We start from the raw sequence: 25,000 nt of genomic DNA, 5'->3' as shown, positions 1-25,000 counted from the left end.
ATTAGTACTCCTCTTTAACTATTTCCTTAGCCCACATGAACTGTAACATACTTGCATGCGCGCGCGCACACACACACACACGCACGCACACGCATAGTGTATTGATGAGATTACCACATAATACTCCATCAAATGAGAGATAAAAATCTTTTAATACGCACAGGATTTATATCAGATGTCACCAATCTCATGCGTACGCTAGAGCAACAATCAGAGGAGCTTGTATAGCGTGCCTTGTACAACCATGCCATCTTTCTGATTAGAAATAAAACATACAACAGACTAGAAATACAACACACAACACACTTTCTGAGAAATGACGAGAAAGAACGAAATACGTGGAAGGAAGGTATATAAGAATTGTGTCCCTTTGATAGCTTAGAAATAGAATTAACAACGACTGGTGTGGGTATTTCGAAGAGGAAGAGTTTTTAGTTGAACGAATCGACCCCAGAACTTTTTCAAAGTTTGATACTTATTCTAACGATCTCTTTTGCCGAACTGCTAGATTAGGGGAACGTAAACAAACCAATGCCGGTTGTCAAAGGGAGAGGGACAAACATAGACACACATTGCATATTAGCAAATTAATAGGCTTGGAAAGTCTTGAGTTAGTAGTTTGGTCGGTTCACTAAACTGGTTCTTGGTTTTGAGAGAATTTGAGTGTGTGAATGACATGTTGATTATTCGCTAGTGTCAAGAAGAGATAACCTTACCGATTGAAAGTTAGCTACTCACTGACTAATAGGACTTATGATTAGTTTCAGTTTATTACTGATGTTTCCTGTCTCTTTTTCGGGGAAACACGAGTTGCACTTTTTCTATTTTGATTCTACCAATTTAGTCCTTTCACCCTTCCTAGAATTTTTGTTAAAGTGCTTTCCACAAAAGCTTGTTTCGTTTTTGCCTGTTTACTCTACGACTAGAAAATTAACCACTTCACGGTCATACTGCTACAGGTCTCTGCGGGCCAGAAAAAAAAGGCTTCGTGGGCCAGATCTGGCCCGCGGACCATAGGTTGCCCATATATTTTACTGCCTTAGACATTCGCCAGCCTTCAAGTCGGACCGGAAGTATGACAAGCTGAATCATCTTTAAATCCCTTTTTATTTCTTCATCTGTATATGGCACTTTGCATTAAACCTTAAACCATTTTTCTCTCCTCATCAGCTTCATTCACCTTCCAATCCATATTCCTTGAATTCCCGATCCTCTTTTACCCGTTTCAGCTTCTCCACCCGCTTGGCTCAGCTCGACTTCGTCTTGGTACTCCTTCCTGTTCGGTCTGTCTATCCATCTCGCTTATCTACTCTCGTTTAACCTGAATCAGTTTGACCCGTCAACACTGCTTTTCTTCCTCCTTTCGGTTTCTGTTGATTGTCTCCTTCCGATGACTTTCAACAAACACTTCTCTTGCCATGTTTGTATGCAACCCTGACTTGTTCTGTACAACAGAGGCCACCCGTTCGTCTTCGTTTGGTCTTGCTATCTCCTTCATTTCGCCCGCTCCATTCTCAACTGTCTTAGCTTTACTACTAAACCCTCCCCACCCCACTTCCTCTACCACTTGCTGGGCCTAAGACTACTAAGCTTGGCTTGTCTTATTTAAATAATTCCCGAACTGACACCAGACACCCAGTTTCGATTACACCCTTACCTATTGGTATAACTGTTGTAGGGAAAATGGTACAACCCTTCCCACCCGACGAGTGGTACGAGGCAGCCACTCTTAGCTAATTTTTGTTTAAATAATGCAAAATATATAATGCGCAGCTGTTACAACGCGCTGTTATGCCGCGTGCTCCTTCAGTCCACTCTGTTGTCGCCATTATTACGTTGTGGCGGTATTTCGCATCTTATTATCCTTGACTCGTCCATCGTGCTGTCACTGATAGTTCCGCAAGACAATGACTTTCAAACGTCTCCCTTGACGGTGACTCGAACTCGTATATACCACGTAACTGACACTGACTCCAACTGAGAACTCGTACAACGACTCTACCACTACTGACGTCGATTGTCCCACGACTGTCCCACGACTGACTTTATAGTGACTGGTTCATTCATGCCACTTGTCACGTGGCAAGGGTTGTATGATTTTACTACAAAAAATAACCGAGTCGGGCGCTGATTTCAAGGACTTAATAGAGGAGGTGAAGGGTCACTGGAGAAGAACAAGGCTTGCTGTGGGAGGGCAAAGGTTACTGAAGGAGGGCAAAGGTTATTGAAGGAGGTCAAAGATTACTGAAGGAGATGAAGGGTTACGGAAGGAAGACAAAGGTTACGGTGTGAAGCTGCGATTATATTCTTTTTGTCTGTCTTTCTTTCCTCCCTCATCCCTGTCTCTCGTCCTCCCTTACTCCCATCATAAGCCTCCATCCATGCCAATCACCACTACAACATATTCGCCGCACCACTATCACCAATTCCCCCCCCCCCCACCTTCGTCAGTATCACTTCTACAATGACGACGGCACCATCACCCTCACCGCCACCACTACCTCCAAAACAATATCATCATCATCATCGTCATCGTCGTCATCACCTTCATCGTCATCGTCAGTGTCATCGACGTAGTCGTCATCCTCATCCCCCCCCCACCCCCACCCCCACCCCCACCCCCACCCCCACCCCGTTTCAACCTTGATTCACGTCATACTCATCAGTATTTCTCCTCGCCTCTTCCTCCCATCCACATTGCCATCATTGCATCAACCACCACCACCAACACCAACACCACCACCACCACTAACACCATCATTAACAGATAATATACACCAACACCCTCACATCACTCCCCACCATCACCGCCACTATTATCGACACTGCATCTATCGAAGCACCATATACATACATGTACATATATATATATATATATATATATATATATATATATATATATATATATATATATATATATATATATATATATATATATATATATATAATACACACACACACTTTCTACCACGAGTGTACAGAAGTATAAGAAATTCTCTCTCCTTCTCTCCTTCTCTCTCTCTCTTTCTCTCACACACCCACCCGCGTGTATACTCCTACCAGACATATGCAGTTACTCTCTCTCTCCCCCTCTCTCCGCCTCTCACTCTTTCTCCCTTTCTCTATCTCCTCCTCCTCTCTCTCTGCTCCTCACAGTCTTTTTTGCAGCAAAACCAGTTACAAGAATAACTGATGCACGACGAGTTGCAGCAGCAGCAGCAGCAGAAATAGTAGCAGCAGCAGCAGCAGTAATAGTAATAGTAGTTGTAGTAGTAGTAGTTGTAGCAGCACAGGTCTGAGAGAGAGAGAGTTGTGTCAGTGTGCATGCTGACTTGACTCCAGCGAGTGCGATGGAAGCAACCGGATTTCGGGAGGAGAGCAGCCGACGACGCAAACAACAGCCGACCGGCCAACAATAAACAAACACACACACACACACGCATCTAATCTCAGCCTTACGGATACTTACACACACACACACACACACACACACACACACACTTACACACCCACATACACAATATACCTCATAAACACACACACAAACACGACTGCGTCTTTATAGCAAACATAACAGCACAAAGCGTTACCTACACGCGCGCGCGCACTCCCATATATTTATACGTAGATTCGCACGTAACACATTTAATATGCATACATAAATACACCCACACGCACACACATCCATACACACACACACACATATACACACAACATAGACAACAGACTGAAACAGACTGATCATGTCGTCGACGGAGTTAGACTTTGACGACAAACCGCCGACAGAACACGCCCCACCGCCTCCACCAGTATCCCTAAACAATAACAACCATGCGTCTACCACCACCACTACCACCACCACCACCACCACCACCGGCGGCGGCCACACAAAGCCGACCCCGGCGGCACGGCATGTCCGCGACGACTCGGAGGAGCAGGACAAAGTGCCGTCGCCGCCGTCTTTTTCGATCAACGGTGACGGCATCGATGACGGCGACGACGTCGGCGCTTACACTAACGGCGATATGTGCGCGTCGGAGGCGGCGGCGGCGGGTATGGTGAACAGTGCCGGATCAGGCGCTATAATGATCAACTCGACTGGTATGAATTCCGAATTATGCCGTGAAATGGGTCAGCTGGATGTAGACGGCGAGGGCGAGGCGCCGGTGGAAAGTTTTTCGCTGGTCACCGCCATCGATTTCGGCACCACGTTCTCTGGTTACGCTTATTCGTTGAGTTCCGAGATAGATGCCATTTTCACGAACAAGAACTGGGGTCAGACCCAGGGCTTTATGCTACATAAGACACCAACCTGCCTTTTGTTGCGACCCTCGGGGCAGTTCGAAGCATTCGGCTTCGACGCCGTCTCCAAATATAACGATCTGAGCGAAGAGGAAGTCGACGACTATTATTATTTTGACAGATTTAAAATGAAGCTCTACGCCAACAAGGTAAATATGTAAATATATGCAAATATGTATCTTACACACACACACACACACACACACACACACACACACACACACACACACATGGGAAAAAACTATATTTTCGTGGCTTCTTGCAACCTCTGTCCGTTATCAGAGCTGCCTCCTTTTTGTTTGTTTGTGTGTGTGTCAGTGTGTCCACATGTATGTATGTATATACGAACGAACAAGAACTGGTGTGAAGCACTTATACGCGTGCCTAAACACACACACACACACACACACACACACACACACACACACACACACACACACACATATTGTTAGACGTGTGTTCCATGTGTTTTTAAAATTGGGCATTTTTGATAAACGAAACCCAATCGAACTTCTTCTGCCCCAACCACACAAACTGAAAATAACTTTAATCTCTCATTAAACAGGCTTTCGTTTCTTTTTTAACCTCTTCCTTTTCTCTTTTCTTTTTATCTTCGTAGTTTCCACCAGCCTTCATTTCCATCGATCTGTCTGTCTGTCTGTTTGTCCATTGTACCCTTCCTTTTATTTTTATTTTCTTTGTTGATGAACCTATCTACCTACCTATATACACACTTTCCTTCTTTTTCTCCCAACTCTCTCTTCTCTCTCTCTCTCTCTCTCTCTCTCTCTCTCTCTCTCTCTCTCTCTCTCTCTTTCTCTCTTTGTCTCGCTTCTTTTTCTGCCTCTTCTTCCCCTTACAACTTCATTTCTGACTTTGTCTCATTGTTTATCAATTTTTCTGCCAGTTTCATTGTCTATCTCTGTCTATTTATCTATCCGCCAACCTGTCTATTTAATTATCTATCTATCTATCTATCTATCTATCTATCTATCTATCTATCTATCTATCTATCTATCTATCTATCTATCTATCTATCTATCTGTCTACCTCTCCATCTATCTATCTACTCACCCACCCATCTGTCACTTTATTTACCCGTCTGTGTTGTTACCTCTTCGACTCAACAACTACATGTACACCTCATTAGTCGTGTACCGAATCTGTCTTCTATATTTCTGTCAATAACCAATAAGCGAACTGAGATCGAACTTATTAGATTAGGTTGTGAAATATTTATCTGGTCCAGGACAGAAATGTTATTCTTTGCTGTTGTTTTAGCTCCAACGCAGCCTGAAAGTGAACTCGTGATCAGAGACTCTCTTCCCAGCCATAATCATTCCGTAGTATTTTTTTTTTAATTCTTATTTTCGGAGTAAATATATTTTTCAAGGTGATGGAGTGCAATTTAAGGAAGGTCTGGCTATTATTTCTAGTCGGTCAGGTGGCCTTCTTGACGCCTCCTTCTTGGTTCGTGTTTGCAATGGCAGAAGGAAATGGTGGATGTACCAAACTGTTTATTTGAGATCATGAGATCGAATCAGGCTTAGGCTGATATACGTTCACTTTTGCATCCTATCTTCATCGACTTCTTATCGTTTCTGTCTCCGCACGCACACACAAACACACACACACACACACATGCACACGTGCACACACACACACACACAAACACAAATACATTATGTTTATATTAATTATATGCATATTTAAAATCTACATTTATTTATTTAAATGCACAAATTTAAATTTTGATTATGAAAAAAATAATTAAAACATCGTATGTATATTAGAATATGTGTATATACAATATATATATATATATATATATATATATATATATATATATATATATATATATATATATATAGATAGATAGATATAGATATATATATATATATAAGCTGAAGAAATATTTCGCTCACACATATGTACGAGTTTCCACGCAGTTTCCGTCCATTCGGAAATTCTCTGACAAGACAGACATATAATTATGTATGCGAGTATGGTGTAGGTATGTGTTTGTTCCCCACTGCCTGACAGCATGTGTTGGTTTGCTTACATCCTCATAACTTAGCGGGTCAGTACAAGGCATCGATAAAATAAGTACCAAACTTAAAATAGGCACTGGAGTCGTTTGACTCAGCCTTGAAGGCAGTGTTCCAGCATGACCGCAGTGGAATGACTGAAACGTATACAGAGAAAAGCGTGTATGTATGTATGTATGTATGTATGTGTGTGTGTGTGTGTATGTATGTGTGTGTGTGTGTGTGTGTGTGTGTGTGTGTGTTGTATGAATACATAAATGTCATAATCAGTCCGGATACTAGTTGTTTACTTGGCCATACTTTTATTCATTCTAGTCATATCATATATATGTATATATACAGAGAGGGAGAGAGAGAGGGAGAGAGAGACTGAGAGAGTGAGGCACACAAACACATACATACGTACGTACATCCGCACGTATATATGTATCTATGAATGGATGTATGTATGCATGCATATGTATTTGCATGTATGTATGTATGTATGTATGTATCTGTCTGTCTATCTATCTATCTATCTATCTATCTATCTATCTATCTATCTACCTGTTTATGTATATATATATATATATATATATATATATATATATGTATATATGTATATATATATATATATATATATATATATATATATATATATATATATATATATATATATATATATATAAATAAATGTATATGTATATATATGTATATGTATATATATAAAACACTAACACGCTATCTTAAAGATAACGTGTTGACATACGTGTCACAGACAAGGAATAAATGTCAGCCTCACCGCTTCTCCATTTCACTAACAAAACATACATTTGAATTAAGAAATAGAATGTCATTTTTTGTTTATTTGTTTTCTTGAGCCGCTTAATATCTTTTCCTTTAGCCACAGTTTCGTATCGTTTTCTAAACATCCCTTTTTCAAACATCGTTCAACTATTTCTCGCCTTTCTCAAATTCAGAGGAAGCATATTTGTAAATAGTTTCTTCATGTTTTCTGAGACTTTTTTTTTCTTAAAGTAATGAAACAAACTCTAATCCTCCCCCACCTCTTGTTTTCAATACCACTCGCCTTTGTGAATCTCACTTTCTTTCCTGTATGGTCTTTCCTCAGAAGTTTCAAGTTCGTACTCTAATTCATTTTCTTGTCTTTATAATCTGTCATCTTCACTTTCACGTCCTCTGGCTTTCGCCATTTTTCTGACCTGGTTTTATTCTTCCGATTCTTATAAATCTTAGCTTTCAAAAGTCTGTTAAACCACAGCAAAGAGACTTGGAGTGGTTAGGACGACCTCATTTTTCACTCAGTGACATCACTCTTCTTCTTCGCAATCCTACAATTTCTATTTCGCTCCTCTCTCTCTCTCTCTCTCTCTCTCTCTCTCTCTCTCTCTCTCTCTCTCTCTCTCTCTCTCTCTCTCTCTCTCTCTCTCTCTCTCTTCCTCTGTCTCACAAGTATAGAATCTTGCTTCCTTCAACTCTCCTTTTATCTCTTCCTTTTCCTCGCTCTCCCCCATTTTCCCTTCCAATTCTCGTGACACACGACCTACTTCCGGTTTATAGTGTTTAAAAACAGGTAATTTACAGAGTGAAAGTATGAAGTGAAAATCGGAAAGTTTGAGTTGATGCGAGAAAGTGTTCGGTTGTAGCGTGAGTTGAACAATAGTTTTCTTTTAGGAACAAACCACACATGATTGTGTGTGTGTGTGTGTGTGTGTGTGTGTGTGTGTGTGTATGAATGGGTTGATGTATTGTATGTATGTCTGGACAAATGTATGTATATGTATGTTTTTAACTATCTACCATATATGGGTATAGGACATAAAAAAAACGTGCACAAAATGAGAAACGAGAACATACAAAACAAAAACATGGAAAACGAAGTTTTTTCTCGAACAACGAAAGAAACAAAAAGAGAAACGAGACAGGCAACATAAAGAACAATCCCTTCATCAGTTGTCCCCTGTTTTATCTACTCCATATATATATATATATATATATATATATATATATATATATATATATATATATATATATATATATATGTATATATATATTTTGCTTAGGCATTGCTAGACCAATAAATTGGTGTAGAACTCAGTATACATATATGGTCCAGAAAGAAGCGTTAATCGAGTACAGAGTGGTAATAAGATGAGATGACAAAAGAATTAAAGGATTATCTTATGAACGTCATTAGCTTACAGTTGTTTCGGTTATAAAATACAGTGGACTTATAGTTCAGTGGCTGAGTAACACCTTAACAAGTAACATGAAAAAGACACACACACACACACACACACACACACACACACACACACACACACATACACACACACACACACACACATCCATATTGTATTTCGTACTTAGAGATATTACGTGAGGTTGTGTCCTTCATTCTTTTCCTCTCTGACCGCACGAGGTGTGACGTCAATGAAACCACCCCCGTGTGATTCGCTGAAACACGTTCACCGATGAATCATGGCCGTCTTTTCACGTCGTTCTTTCTCTTTCAAATGTCACCTTTTATTGTCTTTCGTTCTGTTTTAGGTTTGCATGTATGGATGTTATACATTCACACATCCATCCATCCATCCACCCATCCATCCATCCATCCATCCATCCATACATACATACATGTTGAGACAGACACACCAAGAATGTAATATTCAGTATGTATGTATGTATCTGTGTTTGTGTGTTTATAAAAGTATATTTAAACCTACATATTATATTATATTACATTGTGTGTATATATACATATAAAGACACATTAAATCAAGCTATTCATGATGTCGAACACATAAACATTGTATCTGTGTATGTTTGTTTCAAATATGCGTGTTTTGTTTTATGATTGCTGTTGTATATATCTGTCTGTCTGTCTGTCTGTCTATAAGCATATATTCATACCTACATACACATATATACACACATCTACACACACATACATATCCCCTATGGAGATATGTATGTATGTATGTATGTATGTATGTATGTATGTATGTATGTATGTATGTGTTTCCGTCTGCTTATATGCGCGCGCGCGCGCGTTTCTGTGTGCGTGAGTGCTTTAATATAGAATCGAAACCAGCACTGAGGGTTCGTTAACCGAGTGAGCGAATTTTGTGTTCTGGCAAGGCTTAAGTCTTCCTTAGTTTCTTTAAAGCTGGAGGGAATCTCCACCCCCGCTGCACTTAATTCCCCAGCCCCATCACCACCAGCCACTCTACTTTATCATCATCATCATCATCATCATCATTATCAAAGGCAGCGAGCTGGCAGACTCGTTAGCACGCTGTACGAAATGTTTAGCGGTATTTCGTCCGTCTCTACGTTTTGAGTTCAGATTCCGTCGAAGTCGACTTTGCTTTTCATCCTTTCGTGGGTCGATAAATTAAGTACCAGTTGAGTACTTGGAGGACTGTGCCCCCCACTCCTCCCCCAGCCCTTCCACCTATAATAGAACGGAATATTATTTTTATTATTATTCCTATTCCCTCCCACCTTCCTACTTCTATTCTTTTGTTCTCTCATATTCTTCCTCTTCTGCCTCTCGGCAATTCTTTTTGCCACATCGTTCTCTCTCTCTCTTCCTCTCTCTCTCACTTTCTCTCATTCGCTTCTGCTGTCTATCGCTCTCTCTCTCTCTCCCCTCTCTCTCTCTCTCCCCTCTCTCTCTCTCTCCTTTGCTCAATCTTACTCATCTTCCCTCTCTCTCTATCAATCTATCCGTTCTTTATTTTTTTCAATTTCTTGCCTCCTCCGCTTCCGTCTCCTCCTAATCCTCATCCCTTTAACTGCCCCTCCTTCTCTTCACTACCTCTTCTCCTCTCCCTCTCTTATTTATTCAACTTCCTTTTCCTCTTTCTTCCCACTTACCCATCAATCACCCATTCTTCCCTTCATTGCTTCTCCTCCCCACTATTGTCAATATATTTCCTATTGACTCACCCTCTCTCTCCCTCTCAATCTCTCTCTCAAAATATTTCTCTTTTGACAACGGGGTGGCAGACGGCTGCCGGAAGCGCCATATAATATGTCTCTTAATATTTAGTTTCGTATTTTCTTAGATTCTGTGTTACAATCCTGTTGATTGACGAAACCTCAGCAGAGTGGTAAAATAAAGCCTTAAATTGAACCCTATCCTCTTATGAAAGCACATAATGGCTAATGTATCCCATGCTACACTATTTCAAAACAAAACACGTTATGGTGATGGCTATAATCACAAGTGGTCACAGATCTCTCTCACGGTCCGGATTGACTTTGGGTTAAACACAATAACAAACGTCGACTTTCAATTCCATGCATCTAAGCATGTTAAAATATGTCACCAGTAATATGCATGGGTCCTGTTGTGTAGCTATAACACACATTTCTATATCAATATATCCCGTTCTTGGTCAAAATCTATATATTCGACGATTTGTCTGCTTCCGGTATGTCTGACCGCCTGTCCAGATAGCAACTATACACTGTCACATGCCCCCCCCCTCTCTCTCTCTCTCTCTCTCTCGCTCGCTCGCTCTCTCTCTCTCTCGCTCGCTCGCTCTCTCTCTATCTGCCTGTCAGTCTATCTATCTATATATCTATCTATCTATCTATCGATCGATCGATCAATCGATAGATCTATACAAAAACACACACACTCGCACACATTATATGTGTATATATATATATATATATATATATATATATATATGCAAGTATGTAAGTATATATACATGTAATGAGTATATATACATGTCTGCATCTACGTGTGTTTGTTTGTGTGTGTTTGTGTGTTTGTGTATGCGTGCGTGTGTGTGTAACTCCATACTCCTTGTGTGTCTGCCCGCCCCACCCCTATTTGCCATCCACTCTTTTGTTTCTTTCTTTCTTTCACTCTTTCGACACGTGACCTTTATCAATATTTCCTCGATAATAATTTGGTTCAGACTCAGCTATTGATGATATCTAAGCGCTGTGTATGTATGTATGTATGTATGTATGTATGTATGTATGTGGCTATGTGGTAAGAAGCTTGCTTCCCAACAATATAGTACTGGGTTCAGTCCCGCTGCGTGGCACCTTGGGCAAGTGTCTTCTACTGTAGCCTTGGGCTGACCAAAGCCTTGAGTGGATTTGGCAGACGGAAATTGAAAGAAGCCCGACGAATATATATGTGTCTGTGTGTATTTGTGTGTCTGTGTTTGCCCCACCATCACTATCACTTGACAAACGATGTTGGTGTGTTTACGTCCCCGTAACCTAGCGGTTCGTCAAAATGTACCGATAGAATAAGTACTAAGCTTACAAACAATAAGTCCTGGGGTCAATTTGTTTGACTAAAGGCGGTACTCCAGCATGGCCGCAGTCAAATGACTCCCACAAACAGACAGACAGACAGATAGATCCCGCCTTTCATGCACACACACACACATGTATGTGTAATTGTGTCTGTGCATATATGAGATACTACGTTTGTGTGTGTGTGTGTGTGTGTGTGTGTGTGTGTGAGAGAGAGAGAGAGAGAGAGAGAGAGAGAGAGTGCGTGAGAAAGAGAAAGAGAGAGCTACTGCGTTTGCATTGTGTTAATGAGCGATTCTTTGTCAATCCAGCCGATGGTGTTTTATCAGACGCAGTCTAGAATGTGTGATGTGCGTTTAACAGTAGTAGCAGCAGCAGCAGTAGTAGCAGTGACCGGATATGTGGGTCACACTTGTGCTTTTATCTTGGGTCGGTAATCGATCCGGGTCGAAATATTTTCTAGGTTCATAAAAAGGTTAACTGAGACGAGGCGAACCAACGTCGGTACCCCACCCCGCCTCACCGCCCCCATCTCGTCCCGCCCCGACGTGCAAGTCCGACTTTCTGCACTAGAAATAGCAGCTAAATCTCACTTCGAATTAAAGACTAGAGTCTTATGCTTAAGGAAAGGACACATTGGATAACGAATGTAGTCTTAGGCTAATGCTTCTCTAAAAAGATGGGTCGGGATGGCCATGGGTGGAAAGCCTTTGCTCATAGGTTTGCTCAGTCGGGGCTGACCTGACGATAAACAATAACAAGAACAACAATTTTATCTGATCCTTTTGGTCCACTGATCCCTTTAGGATTTCATCAGAAATTAAAGAAAGGGACCAGAATGGAGGGGGTGGGGAGAAAGGGGTCATCAAGTATTTTGATGGGTTTTCAAGAGTTTCTGTTCGTGGAACAATGGTTCACAGGAAAACATGTGGCGAAGAGTGGAACATTGGTTTAGAGGAAAACATGTGGCGAAGTGTGGAACATTGGTTTAGAGGAAAACATGTGGCGAAGGGAGGGATTTCAATTCTCGATCGATAGAAATTACAAAGATGCATGCATGCGCGCGCGCGCGTGTGCGTGTATGCATGTTTCAGGTAATACATTATACACCCTCGCCCAGGTGATCCGACCTAGACTTGTGTCCAGGTGGCCTTTCCACTAACCACTCTCTTTTAACTAGAGCCATCAACACGTTTTCTCTTCAACCAATGCATTATTCTTCAAGTGTCTTCTGTACATTCTGTAATGCCCGAGATTTCTAAGGAACGACCTGAAAATCCTCAACAGCCCACCTCCACTGACACACATCTGGTCTGCCACCTGTTCCAACCTTAACCCTCCACCAACTCCTGATATTTCGGTCTCTTCTTCCCTTTATGCTGATTGCTAGTCTGAAATACTAAATTACATTTGTCGATGAGTTGAGTCGTTCATCCAGCTACAACACAGCATAAACAACAATGCGAACGGTCTTGACACTCAAACATCCTATCAACCAACCAGGGAGTCCACGGTGTAGGCACGAGAGAAGCCAGGGCGAAATGATATACGACCGCGTTTCAGACGTTGCCGTCTTTTCATAAACTTCACCTGCTTCCCTGCATGGAGAGGGAGATGGAAGAGAAGCCTTTCGTTTGGCAGACAGCAAAGGATTACAACAGTCTCCAGTGGATCAATATTCACAACCAGACGCCATATCGTCAGCATCTTTTCAAGGACATTGGGAAAAGTCTAGCGTATGTAAATATATGTATGTATGTATGTATGTATGTATGTATGTATGTATGTATGTATGTATGTATGTATGTATGTATGTACGTGTGAATGTATACATGTATGTATATAGTCTGTATGTATGTTTATCTGTCTGTATGTATATGTGCATGTATATATGTGTGTATGTATGAATATATATATGTATATTCCAAGTTATAATATAGATGCTCACACATACATACATGTACAAATTATTACATACATACATACATACATACATACATACATACATACACACATACACACATACGTACACACATACATACATACACACATACAAACAGACATACATGCATATACATAATACATACATAGACACACACACACACACACACACACACACACACACACACACGCACGCACACACACACACACACACACACATGTCCAATCTCACGATTCGCTCTATAGTGTGCCAGTATTGTCTGATGGCAGACAGCCTGATTTCAATTCCGCTGATAATTTAGAAGTTGGTCAATTTTTTTCCTGCTAACACGTGGTTAATACATTTTCTATGATCTAAGCGGCTCTGCTTCTTTCGATCGATAAGTCACTGCAACACGTTCGCAGAGGATTATGGGATATTGTGATGAAATCACTTATGTTTTGGTTAAATTTCTTTCCACTTTGACGGATGAATCTGTGGGTGGAACTTGTTATTTTTCTTGAACGATGTTTTTATACAATCTTTGAGCCTTAGTTTAGATTTATAAGGTGGACGCTTTTCTTTCCTCTGCTCACAATCCAGAGTTATACAGGCCTCCATTCTTACTAAATGCCCCACCCATCGCAGTCGGGTCTGCAAAATCATTGACTCAGTATTTCGACCTCAACATCACTCCCCTGCATTTGCCAGTGCAGACCCAAGATACGATGTAGACGCTGTTGGTGGAAGCGCTTCACCTGTTTCTGATGCATTCGTTGGTTACGCACGTCTCACGAGCGTACAACAGCGAGGGCAGCACACATGTTTTGGAAGCCTTCATTTTAGTATGCGTAGAGACACTTTGTTGAGACCACGGGTGCTTTTCCAACTTTCTGAAGGCATCAATGGTTTTGCTGATTCTCAGCGAGATTTCCTGCTCAAAGATGCATGGTATAATAAGGGTGCTGCCAACGGGCACAAAACTGTCTACGACTTGACACTTCTCACCATTCACTCGGATATCTAATTCTAAGTGTGGTCCTTCTGGTACGAGCCTTAAGTAGTCATTTTAAGGCCAATCGTTTGTGTGTGTGTGTGTGTGTGTGTGTGAGAGAGAGAGAGAGAGAGAGAGAGAGAGAGAGAGAGTGTGCGGGCGCGAATTTGTCTGTTTACAATTCTTCGAAAGATCGCTGACACCGATGTTATCTGTTAACAAATTCCCGTTTCTTTACTTGGGAAAAGAGGTAAAGTTTAGAGAATGGTTAGTGTCAGGAAGTGCAAGCATGGAAAACCCGAACTTGAAAACGAAAGAGAAAAAAAACCTATATGTATACATATATATATATGTGTGTGTGTATGTGTGTGTGTGTGTGTGTGTGCGTGTGCGTGCGGGCGTGTAATTAATATACACGCTTCGTGGGAAATAAATTTAAGAGAATTTTCTACGAAAATTTGTACTTTCACTTTGATTCAAAACCCAGCCACATCAAACACTGACCCCTCTAAACCTTTCCACTCACTTTCAGTTGTTTTGATTTAGTTTCCCGAAAACACACACGTGTTTTGTATGTGTCTATGTGTCTATGTATGTATGTGTGAAAAACAGGTTGAGATGGGCGCTCACTACTCTCACCTGGTCTCCATCACAACCTGATAAAACTTAGCCAAATGCAATTCTTCCCGACACACTTTTCCGCTGCTTGGAATGCTTCGATGACGTCCTTCTGGTTCAGCCCTTCCTCCCACTACTACCATTTCATGCAACTACCTCTAATCCTCCAATGTTGGCGTTGATGGTGATTATCGTTGGGTCAAAGAATTAGCAAATCCATCCATCCATCCATCCATCCATCCATCCATCTACCTACCTCTCTATTTACCTATCCATCTACCTATCAGTCTGTCTGTCTGTCTGTCTGTCTGTCTGTTTTTCTACATACATACACACGTATATATAAAAGGGAGAAAGAGAGAGAGAGGAGGAGGAGGAGGAGGAGGAGTGGGGTAAGTCGGTCATCCTATCGCTATACTGCCTCCTCCCCTTCTTTCTTTCTTTCATCCTTTTACTCTCTCTCTCTCTCTCTCTCACTCTCTCTCTTTATTGTTTTGTAAGGAAAAAATTAAATCCAAATCCACTCCCACCATCACCACAACCACCTCCCCCTACTCTCTCTGGCCCTCTTCCTCTGCATAGACACCTTCCCACCTCTCACTCCCTCTCTAGCTTACCTGTCTTTTATCTCTCACACCTCCCACCAAACCCCACCATCTCTCCCTCTTGTTCCAATCATCCATTCTATTTGAGAGAACAAAAAAAGAAGAAAGAAAGAAAGAAAGAAGGAAACGAAAACGTGGTGGTGGTGGTGGTGATGTTACTAATGATGGCGACGATGATACCGGTGATGATGATGATGATGATGATGATGATGATGATGATGGTGGTGGTGGTGGTGTTTGTTTCGATGATGGTGAGGGTTCGATTGGAAACAAATGCAGCCATGGCATTGCTGGAATTCTTGGCATTCTTCAGATTCCTGAGTGATTTCTTCAGCTCCAGTTTGATGGAACACAAGAATGGAATGCGAACCGAGGAAATGGCGGCTTTCGAGAGGAGGGGGACGGGCGGAGGTCGGTTTAGGGGGTCGGGCTGGGGGTTAGGGGTTAAGGGTACTATTGTTGTTTAGCCCCAGGTCAGCTCTGTTTGACCAGACAAACAGTAGACATTCCAGATGTGGCCATCCTGTGTGTTTAAATATATTTCGGATTATATTATCAAATGTATCCTCTTCCTAGTTTGCGGTTGATTTGACTGCTATTTCAAGCAGGTCGATCGATCACGTGGAGGTTGCTTCGTCCATTCATGGCGATGGATGGTGGTGTTGAAGGTTATATGATGTTGCAGGGATTGAAATAGCGAGGAGGAGGAGGAGGAGGAGGATAATGTGTATAATGATGAATGCTGGTGATGATGATGATGTAAATAATGCTAATGAGGGAGGAAAATGACAATGATGATGATGATGATGCTAGTGATGTTGATGGTGGTGGTTTTGATGATGGCGATGATGATGATGATGGCATTGGTGGTTGTTGTTTAACCTCCAGGGTTAGTCCTAATCGAGTAGACTCGTGACCTGATCTCAGGCCTTCCAACTATGACCATCCTGCTATCGTGTTCTTCTTTCAGACACAACTCATCCACATTAAGCGAGCTTCTCTTCATTTTCAAAGATGGTTGAGCGTGATTTGAGGGAGATTTGGCTGCTATTTCTAGTAATTTGATAGAGCAACCACGTAGAGGAACTGTTATTTGGTTCGAGGGTGGGGTGCAGGGTGGGGTGGTGTACAGCTCTGTAATAGAGAATAGTTTCGTGCAAACGGGTGGAGTGCCATGGTGGGAGGTGCGGATCGCTGCCTCCCACCCCTTCTAACACCAACATTGCGCTGTCTTCGGGGATTTCGATTGAGTCGAATCTGTTGCAAACATTCACACCATTCCTCTGATCTGTGGAGAAGTTTGTCTCGTTAGGTTCCAGAGGATTTATAGGAAAGGGTGGGGTCGGAGTGGGTTTCAGTGGTGTTGGTGAAATGGTTGTTGGTGGCGGCAGTAGTGGTGGTAGTGTAGGTACATACGTACATACATGCATAAATAATACATACACACATGTATGCGTGTATGTATGTATGTATGTATGTATGTATGTATGTATTGTACTGTTCCATGATGTTAAGATCAACAAAAAAGTACTCCATCTGGTGAGAGATAAATATTTAACAAGCACAATATATGTTTTAAGTGCTACTATTAATTTCATGCGATGAAAGCATGCCCGACAGTGTTTTTTAACACGCCTGATGTCTTAGCGCAGTCTTCAGACACTGTCCACATAGCATAACAAGCTTAATATCGGACGATAAGATGAGGGAAAAGGTGAGAAAGAAGTAGATATAAAAAGGGGAAAGTTGAAAAATCGGAAAACGAAAACGAAAATAGCAAGAAGCAAATGGTGGGGGTAGAATTATTTCTCTTTTGACCGTGGGCGAAAAGAAAGAGTTTGCGGTACAGCTGCTCAATACAGAGAGAGTGGTACTTTCCAATTCGTCAACAGAAATTTAGCCATATACTTACAGACGCCGAAATTTTCGGATCAAGTATTCAACAGCGTGTAGGAGTTCTTTCAGCTACGCATAGCTTACATTTTTCATCCGGATCGAGAGAGAAAGAGAGAGAGGGGGGGGAGTGGAGAAGACAAAGAATAATAAATATGTATATAATATATAGGGAGAGATAGACCGATGGTAACAGATAGAACGCGTGAGATATGTATATCTAAAAGTTGACTTATTTCCCGTGATAAATTATATTTTTTTTATTATTATTTACGCACAACATCCTCTTTGGGACGCAGATTTCGAAAACCAAGCTCGTCTTTCTTGAGGGCACACCGTTTCAGAGCCAATCGGGGCTAAACACACATACATGACCACATACACTTGCATTTTATATAGCATGTGTGTGTATGTGTATGTATGTGTGTGCATGTGTTTATGTGTGTGTGTACATGTGTGTGTGTATGTGTCTGTCCCCCATCACCGCTTGACGTTGATGTGTTTACGTCCGCGTAAACTAGCGGTTCGGCAAAAGAGAGCCGATAGAGTAAGTACCAATCTTTTAATTGATTCGTTCAACTAAAAGTTCTTCAAGGACTGCTACAGTATGGCCGCATTCTGACGACTGGAACAAGTAAAAGATAAAAGATAAAAGATAAGTAAATTGATCAAAACAAAAGTTCCTTCGTTTGTGTGTGTGTAAGACAGGGAGAGAGAGAGAGGGGGACAGAGAGAGAGGGAGAGAGAGAGGGGGACAGAGAGACAGGGAGAGAGAGAGGGGGACAGAGAGAGAGGGAGAGAGAGAGGGGGACAGAGAGAGAGGGGGACAGAGAGAGAGACTCGGTGCATTGGCAGTCGTATCTTGTACCGGCAGTTACAAATGTTTGCGTGACAATGAACGGAAACTGTAGAGATGGTGGGGACGGTGATGAAGATGAAAAGAAGTGGTAGAGGTAGTGAGAGGAGTGGTGGTGGTGGTGGTGGTGGTGGTGAGAGTGGCAGTGGCACTAAGGGAGTGGCCTATGGAATGTAGTAGGAACTTCGTAAAGTGTTCGTCTTGTCTACATCGCTTTTAAGCTGAATCAGCGTCAGTGAGTGTGTGTGTGTGTGTGTGTGTGTGTGTGTGTTTGTGTGTGTGTGTGTGTGTGCGCACTTCTGTTCAATAAGGTCACACAGCCCCAGCTCTGACTGTAACCTCGCTATCGGAAGAATCTCTTTTCTCAAGTGATATTTATAAATATTAATTTGTGAGAGGATTAGAGCAAGAAACAGCGTCGAAGTAACAGTCATCATCATCATCATCATCCTCATCATCATCATCATCGTCATCATCATCATCATCATCGTCATCGTCATCGTCGTCGTCGTTTCATAACTATGAACTCCATCTCTACCTTGTGTTCAAATGGTACTTTATTTTATTGTTCCCAAAAAGGATGAAAAGCGCAAAGTTGACCTTGCGGAAATTTGAACTCAGAACATGAAGAGTATGGAAGAATGCTACCAAGCATTTTGTTCGACGCGCTAAAGATTCTTTTTCATCATAATCGATTTCCAACTCTCCCTCACCCTCTTTCTCCCCTCCCCCTGTCTCTCCTTCCCTTTCTCTCTCTCTTTTTCCTGCCTCTCTCTCTCTCTCTCTCTCTCTCTCTCTCTCTCTCTCTGACCCCGCTCCCCGACTCTTTGTCCCCACCTCCACTCACCTCTTCTCTTAGTTTCCCTCCGAAGCAGACTCGCAGAGATTTCAGGGAGTTGGATAGACAAATGCCTTGCGGTATTCATTCCACCTTATAGTGCTCTGATTTCAAATCCCGCCGAGATTAACTTTGCCTACTACCCTTTCGGGACCGATAAATAAGCTCCTCCGGTAGTACTAGAGTCGATTCTTCTTCTTGTAATTCCAAAAGCCCGCCCTTGTCACACACTTTGTGACGCTGGCTCTATCTGAAAATTCCATTAAGGTTACTCGTATCTGTGGAGCACTCAGCCACGTCCACGTAGATTTCACGAGTCAGCAGCAGTTCAGTTGGTCAAACAATTGCATACTCATCGTCGAAACCGAAGGAGACTCCACTCTATAACCCTCTACCGCCGTCTTCATCTCCTGATCTCACTTCCACTGTTTTTATCCGGATTTTATCGTCTGCTAAAAGAAAAGAAAAAAAAAGAAACTTTTGATTAAATAAATAAACATACAAAACATAGAAAAAAATCATTAAACCTTAGAAGGGGGGAGTAAAGGGAAAGAGTAGGGGATGAGCTAAATGTAGGTCTGGATTTTCTTAACCCTTTTTTAAATTTTTATATTTAATTGTCAGTATTTCTTTTAAATTCTAATCGCTTAATCTCTGAAGCATGTGAAAATAATGATTATGACTTCTTTTTTTCTTCTTTTTTCTATTTGAATGGGAAAAAGTGATTGAGAGGAAGCTGATTAATAAGAGAGTGGGGGAGGCAATAGGTTATGTAAGGCTGCGGGAGTAAGGGGTGTGAGGTCGAATCTGGTTTTGTTTTTTTAAACTTAATTCTATTTTGTTTGTTTTACTTTCTTTTATTCATGTCTTCCTGCTGCGGCGTGTTGCAGGATTGTCTTTTTTGATTGATTTTTGGATGAAAGCTTTAAAGGAAAGGATTATTTGAGAGTAAAAGTGTTTGGCATGGACGGAGTGGGTGAGAGGCAAATAAGGGGCAGAGGATTGGAAGACGGGTGATGAAATTGTTGCTTAAACGTAATCGGATTGTCGGATCTCTATTGAGAGATTAGAATAGCACTGACCGAGTGATGGATAAGAAGCCAGAGCAGATGTCCTGAGATCGATTCCTCTGCAGGCATTTAGTGAAAGACAATTGTAGGAAATGAAGGAAGCAAAAGGTTGTTAGAAAGATGAGCGCCAGATGCTGAGGGGAATGGCCCCTACTTTAGTTTAGGACCCTAACCAGGTGATATAAGTATATACATATATATGTATAGACATAAGTATATACGCGTATATGCTTAAAATATACGCTTATATACATATATATGTACATACATATTTATACACACACATATATAGGATGTGTAAGAATGAACGTATGTGTGTGTTGTATAAACCGAGTTAGCTATGACCTAACAGAATTACAAGTAAATGCATTCCAACTGTGGCCATCCCATCTTTTTGACCATAGTGTACGCCGGCCTACATTATACAAGGTATCTTCTCTTGTTTTAAGACCATTTCGTGTGATTTGAGGCTGATTTAGTTGTTGTTTCTAGCTAGTCAAACAAACAGAGGTGTCAGTCTCTTAACCAATACAGGAAGGATTCTTACTATTGTTCAAACCCAGGTGAACCCTTATTTGAACAAACCCATGATCAAAGGCATTGCAGTGTCACGGCCACCCCCACCCCGTCTCTTTCCTCCTTGCAGGAAATCCAGAACCGGGTCATCCACAGAAACCTTTTTCTAAGACGAACTAAATGAAATATAAGACAAATTTGGCTATTGTTTCTAGCAGGCCTAGCGACTCATGTAGTCTGCTCACTGGTTCGCAAAGCAGCTGGTTGCTGCGGTACAAACAAGTATGTGATTTAGTGAAGTAGAGACGTTAAGGAGATCATTAGGGGACAGGTGATGAGTGGGGAGGGGAGGACTAAGAACGTATGCGACGCATGCGCAGGACACCTGTGAAACGCCTGTGAAAATACATTACAACTGAGAATGATTGTAGTTATATTCTTTTGTTTTTTTTTTACGTGTTTCAGTCATTTGGCTGCAGCCATGCTGGAGCACCGCCTTTATTCGAACAAATCGGCCAGGATTTATTGTTTGTAAGCTTAGTACTTATTCTATCGGTATTTTTTTACGAACCGCTAGGTTTCGAGGAAATATATATATATATATATATATATATATATATATAAAGAACAAAAAAGAAACGACAGATCTTGAATTTTTCTAGGAAAAAGGATATGAATCAGCCACGACTTGGAGTGTGTCATGTGTGTGTGTGTGTGTGTGTGTGTGTGTGTGTGTGTGTGTGTGTGTGTGTGTGTGTGTGTGTGTGTGTGATGTGTGTGTGTGTTTCCCTTTCCTGAAAGCTTAGAGATACTACCTGTGTTTTTGTGTTTTTGTTCTCGAGAAATTGGAGCAATGGAATGAGTCTGGCAATGAATGGAATTATTGGAGGAATACAGAGGAATTTCATTGAAACAAGAAGACATCACCGTTAATGAGGGGGTGGCGGTGGAGGTGGTGTAGCTAGTGATGGTGGTGGTGGTGCGTGTGTGTGGGAGGGAGGAACATATTTTTAATGTCGCAGTTATTTTAGGTTGAATTGACTCAACATTATCAGTCATCATCAACCGTTGACAATGTCGAGTAATTTTTTTAGAATTAATTAGTCAGAGGAGGATGAGGAAGAGGAGATAAGAGGTGATGCTGCCGCTGATGATGATTAGGTCCTCAGTTCGAATCACGCTGAGGTCGTCGTTATTTTTCATCCTTCCGGTGGTTGATAAAATAACGTACCAATTGAGTACAGGGGCCGCTCCACCCCGCCCCACCTCCATCAAACTGTGCAGTTTGTATGGAATCATTATTATTTTGATCCAAAGCCGGAAATAACAGTTAAATTTTCTTCAACCCACCCACAATTGGTTTAAAAATAGAACGCAGTAGTGTAGCTCTAGATATAGAAAGTGACGGGACGGTCACGGCTGGAAAACTTTACTCAATAATCCAAGGGGAGCTTCTGTGAAGGTTCTCGTACTCCTAGAAATAGCAGCTTGATCGCCTGATCTCTGACGTGTTAAATAAAGGCAAATACATGCGACAATGTAGTTCGTTCTTGTTATACAACAACACAGAGGGGTCACGATGGGCAACCACAAAAGCTTTATCCAGGTTTGAAAGATAACAGCCGACATCGAACCAATTCATTATCCAAAATATTTTAACACTAACTTAACTGCAATCTCAGGGCAGGAGTTAAGTCGATTACATCAGCCCCAGTAATCAACTGGTACTTATTTTATCGATCCCGAAGAGATGAAAGGCTAAGTCGACCTCAGCGAAATTTATACTCAAACCATAAAGACGGACAAAATGCCGCTAAGCATTTTGCCCGGCATGCTAACGATTCTGCCGGCACGCCGCCTTTCTCATTTTATATTATACTAATATTATATTATACTATATTATACATTGTATTTCAGGACGGTCATTCTGTTTTTGCCAAATAAACACACGCACTATATATTCTTTTCTTCAGTCGTTTGTTACTGTTCTTATTTTTACTCATGTCCAGTGTCCAGAAAACTTTCGTCACACATCTGTGACCTCTTCGTTTTCGTGTGCGCTCTTGCTCCACTTACTTCATTTTGCTCGTCTATGGCGTGTATCTTGCAAATTGATAAATGTAATATATTATAGATATATATACATACATACATACATATACAAATATATATATATATATATATATATATATATATATATATATATATATATATATATATATATATATATATATATATATCAGTGTGTGTGTGTGTGTGTGTGTGTAAAACTGGACCTACCCAGTAGTGTTCGCAAAACCACTCACCTGACGACGTGCAGGTACACAGTTATGACTGAATCATATTTATTTATATATTTTATGTAGTAGTAGTAGTAGTAGTAGTAGTAGTAGTAGTAGTAGTAGTAGTAGTACGATAATGAAAACTGCAACTAACAGCTGTTACCATTGCGCAAAAACAATTGTGATTATTTATTAAAGCTTCTTCATTCTTGTTTTATATATTTGTGTGTGTGTGGAATAAGTAAACGTAAATCTGTTAATCCTAATCCTTTTTGTTTTACAAAAGAAAGAAAGTCTCGTGCACCAAAGTTAATAATAGATTCAAAAAGGAAGCTATAAATACGAAAGCTGTCTGGTCCGCATTAATTCGTCGTGTGTGTGTGTGTGTGTGTGTGTGTGTGCGTGTGTGTGTGTGTCAGCTGACCTCTACAGCACAACCTCCCTTTTGTTCTCTGCGCAGAAAACCCACAGCAACCTTCTTTTGTGGTCGAAGCCGTCTCTTTTTGTTTTTGTGTTCCCTCAGTGACCTTTCTTATTAGAATTATGCTTAATTCTATTCTCTGGTTTGTCTGCTCCCTAGAACAGTCCTCCCCGTGGAAAGCCGATACCTGCTTTCGACACTAATATCAAATAGGTACGACTACCTTGTGGACACGTCTCAGCGCTTCTCGTTGATGATTGCGTCACACTCGTGAAGCACAATCGATATTTCCTGTCAAAATGTGGAAAACCTATGAAGACACCTTTTCCTCTTTCATCGAAATCATTACTAAAAACAACTATTTCCTATTATTGAATAGCAAAGATGTTTTCTGTATACGATGTATCTTATCCAGATCAAGGGGACGTTTCTATTCCCACCTCGTCAATGGCGTTGCTGTCTTCTTACTTACAGAACATGTATCCAAGCATAGCTTTTATCATATGACGAATGTTTCTTTCCCCAAGTTTTTGCTTAAAGGACTTAGCCCAAAGCCCAGTCACTTATTTGACACTCGAAGCACCCAATCACGAGTACTTCATCCGCTCTTCACATGTTATTTTCACTGTTCTCTACACATCTCATATATTCAATCTCTTTGCTGTTCAGTCAGTTTTTGTCTAAAGACCTTTACTCCGCTGTCAAACACAAACCATGCCAGGGATCTTCATGACCAAGATGTGGGTCGCTCTTCAAGTATCTAATCAAGTGACTGAGATGCTAGCATTAACGCGATTATTGCGATGGTATTATGGAACATGGCCTTATCGAATGCAAATGACTGTAATCTCAACATCACCGAAGTCTGCTTAAAAATTCCTTCGTCACTTTCGCTTTACTGACAGCACCAATTCATGGAATATTCGCTTCAAGTCTGAAATAATTGTGGTATTTGCCATTACTAACTCCAGACTGGGTGGTCATGGCTAGAACCCCTTTAAATTTATGTTGTTGTTTTTGCTTATCTCCAGCTTAGCTCTGAGCTGACAACAACAACAACAGTGACAGAAGAATCATCACAGGAGTCAGGGATATCGAACCCCAAAACCCTAAAGCACCTCCAGGAACTCTCCGCCCACATTCTATAGTGAGAAAGAAAACCAAATGGGGAGTATCTATGTGGCAGCTCGAAATGCTAGAAATAACTAGCCTCAAATCAAACAACAACGTTAGATAGTTGAATCCGACTTATCCACATACACATATCGGACGGGAGGGTCACGGTGGGAACACTTTTGATTGATCGTTCTCCTGCTCAATCGAGGTTGATAAAAGGGAAGGAGG

The 25,000-nt window shown here is 41.2% G+C and overlaps 1 protein-coding gene across 2 annotated transcripts in view; it reads left to right on the top strand.

Moving 5' to 3' along the window:
• The window catches only part of LOC106878461 (heat shock 70 kDa protein 12A), a 58,438-nt gene that overhangs the window by 25,682 nt on the left and 7,756 nt on the right, over positions 1 to 25,000 (top strand). The window contains exon 1 of one of the 2 annotated variants that reach the window (XM_089337899.1): positions 3,278 to 4,451. The exons of the other annotated variant lie outside the window; for it this stretch is intronic. Within the exon in view, the coding sequence (XP_089194025.1) occupies positions 3,744 to 4,451 (708 nt within the window). The 5' untranslated portion in view covers positions 3,278 to 3,743. Of the gene's footprint in view, positions 1 to 3,277; positions 4,452 to 25,000 lie in introns of those variants that run through there. 2 annotated transcript variants of the gene reach the window in all.

Source organism: Octopus bimaculoides, chromosome 20 (genome assembly GCF_046866305.1).
Source record: "Octopus bimaculoides isolate indiv1 chromosome 20, ASM4686630v1, whole genome shotgun sequence".
NCBI classification, from domain to species: Eukaryota; Metazoa; Mollusca; class Cephalopoda; order Octopoda; family Octopodidae; genus Octopus; species Octopus bimaculoides.
This window is presented reverse-complemented; position numbering and strand designations above follow the sequence as displayed.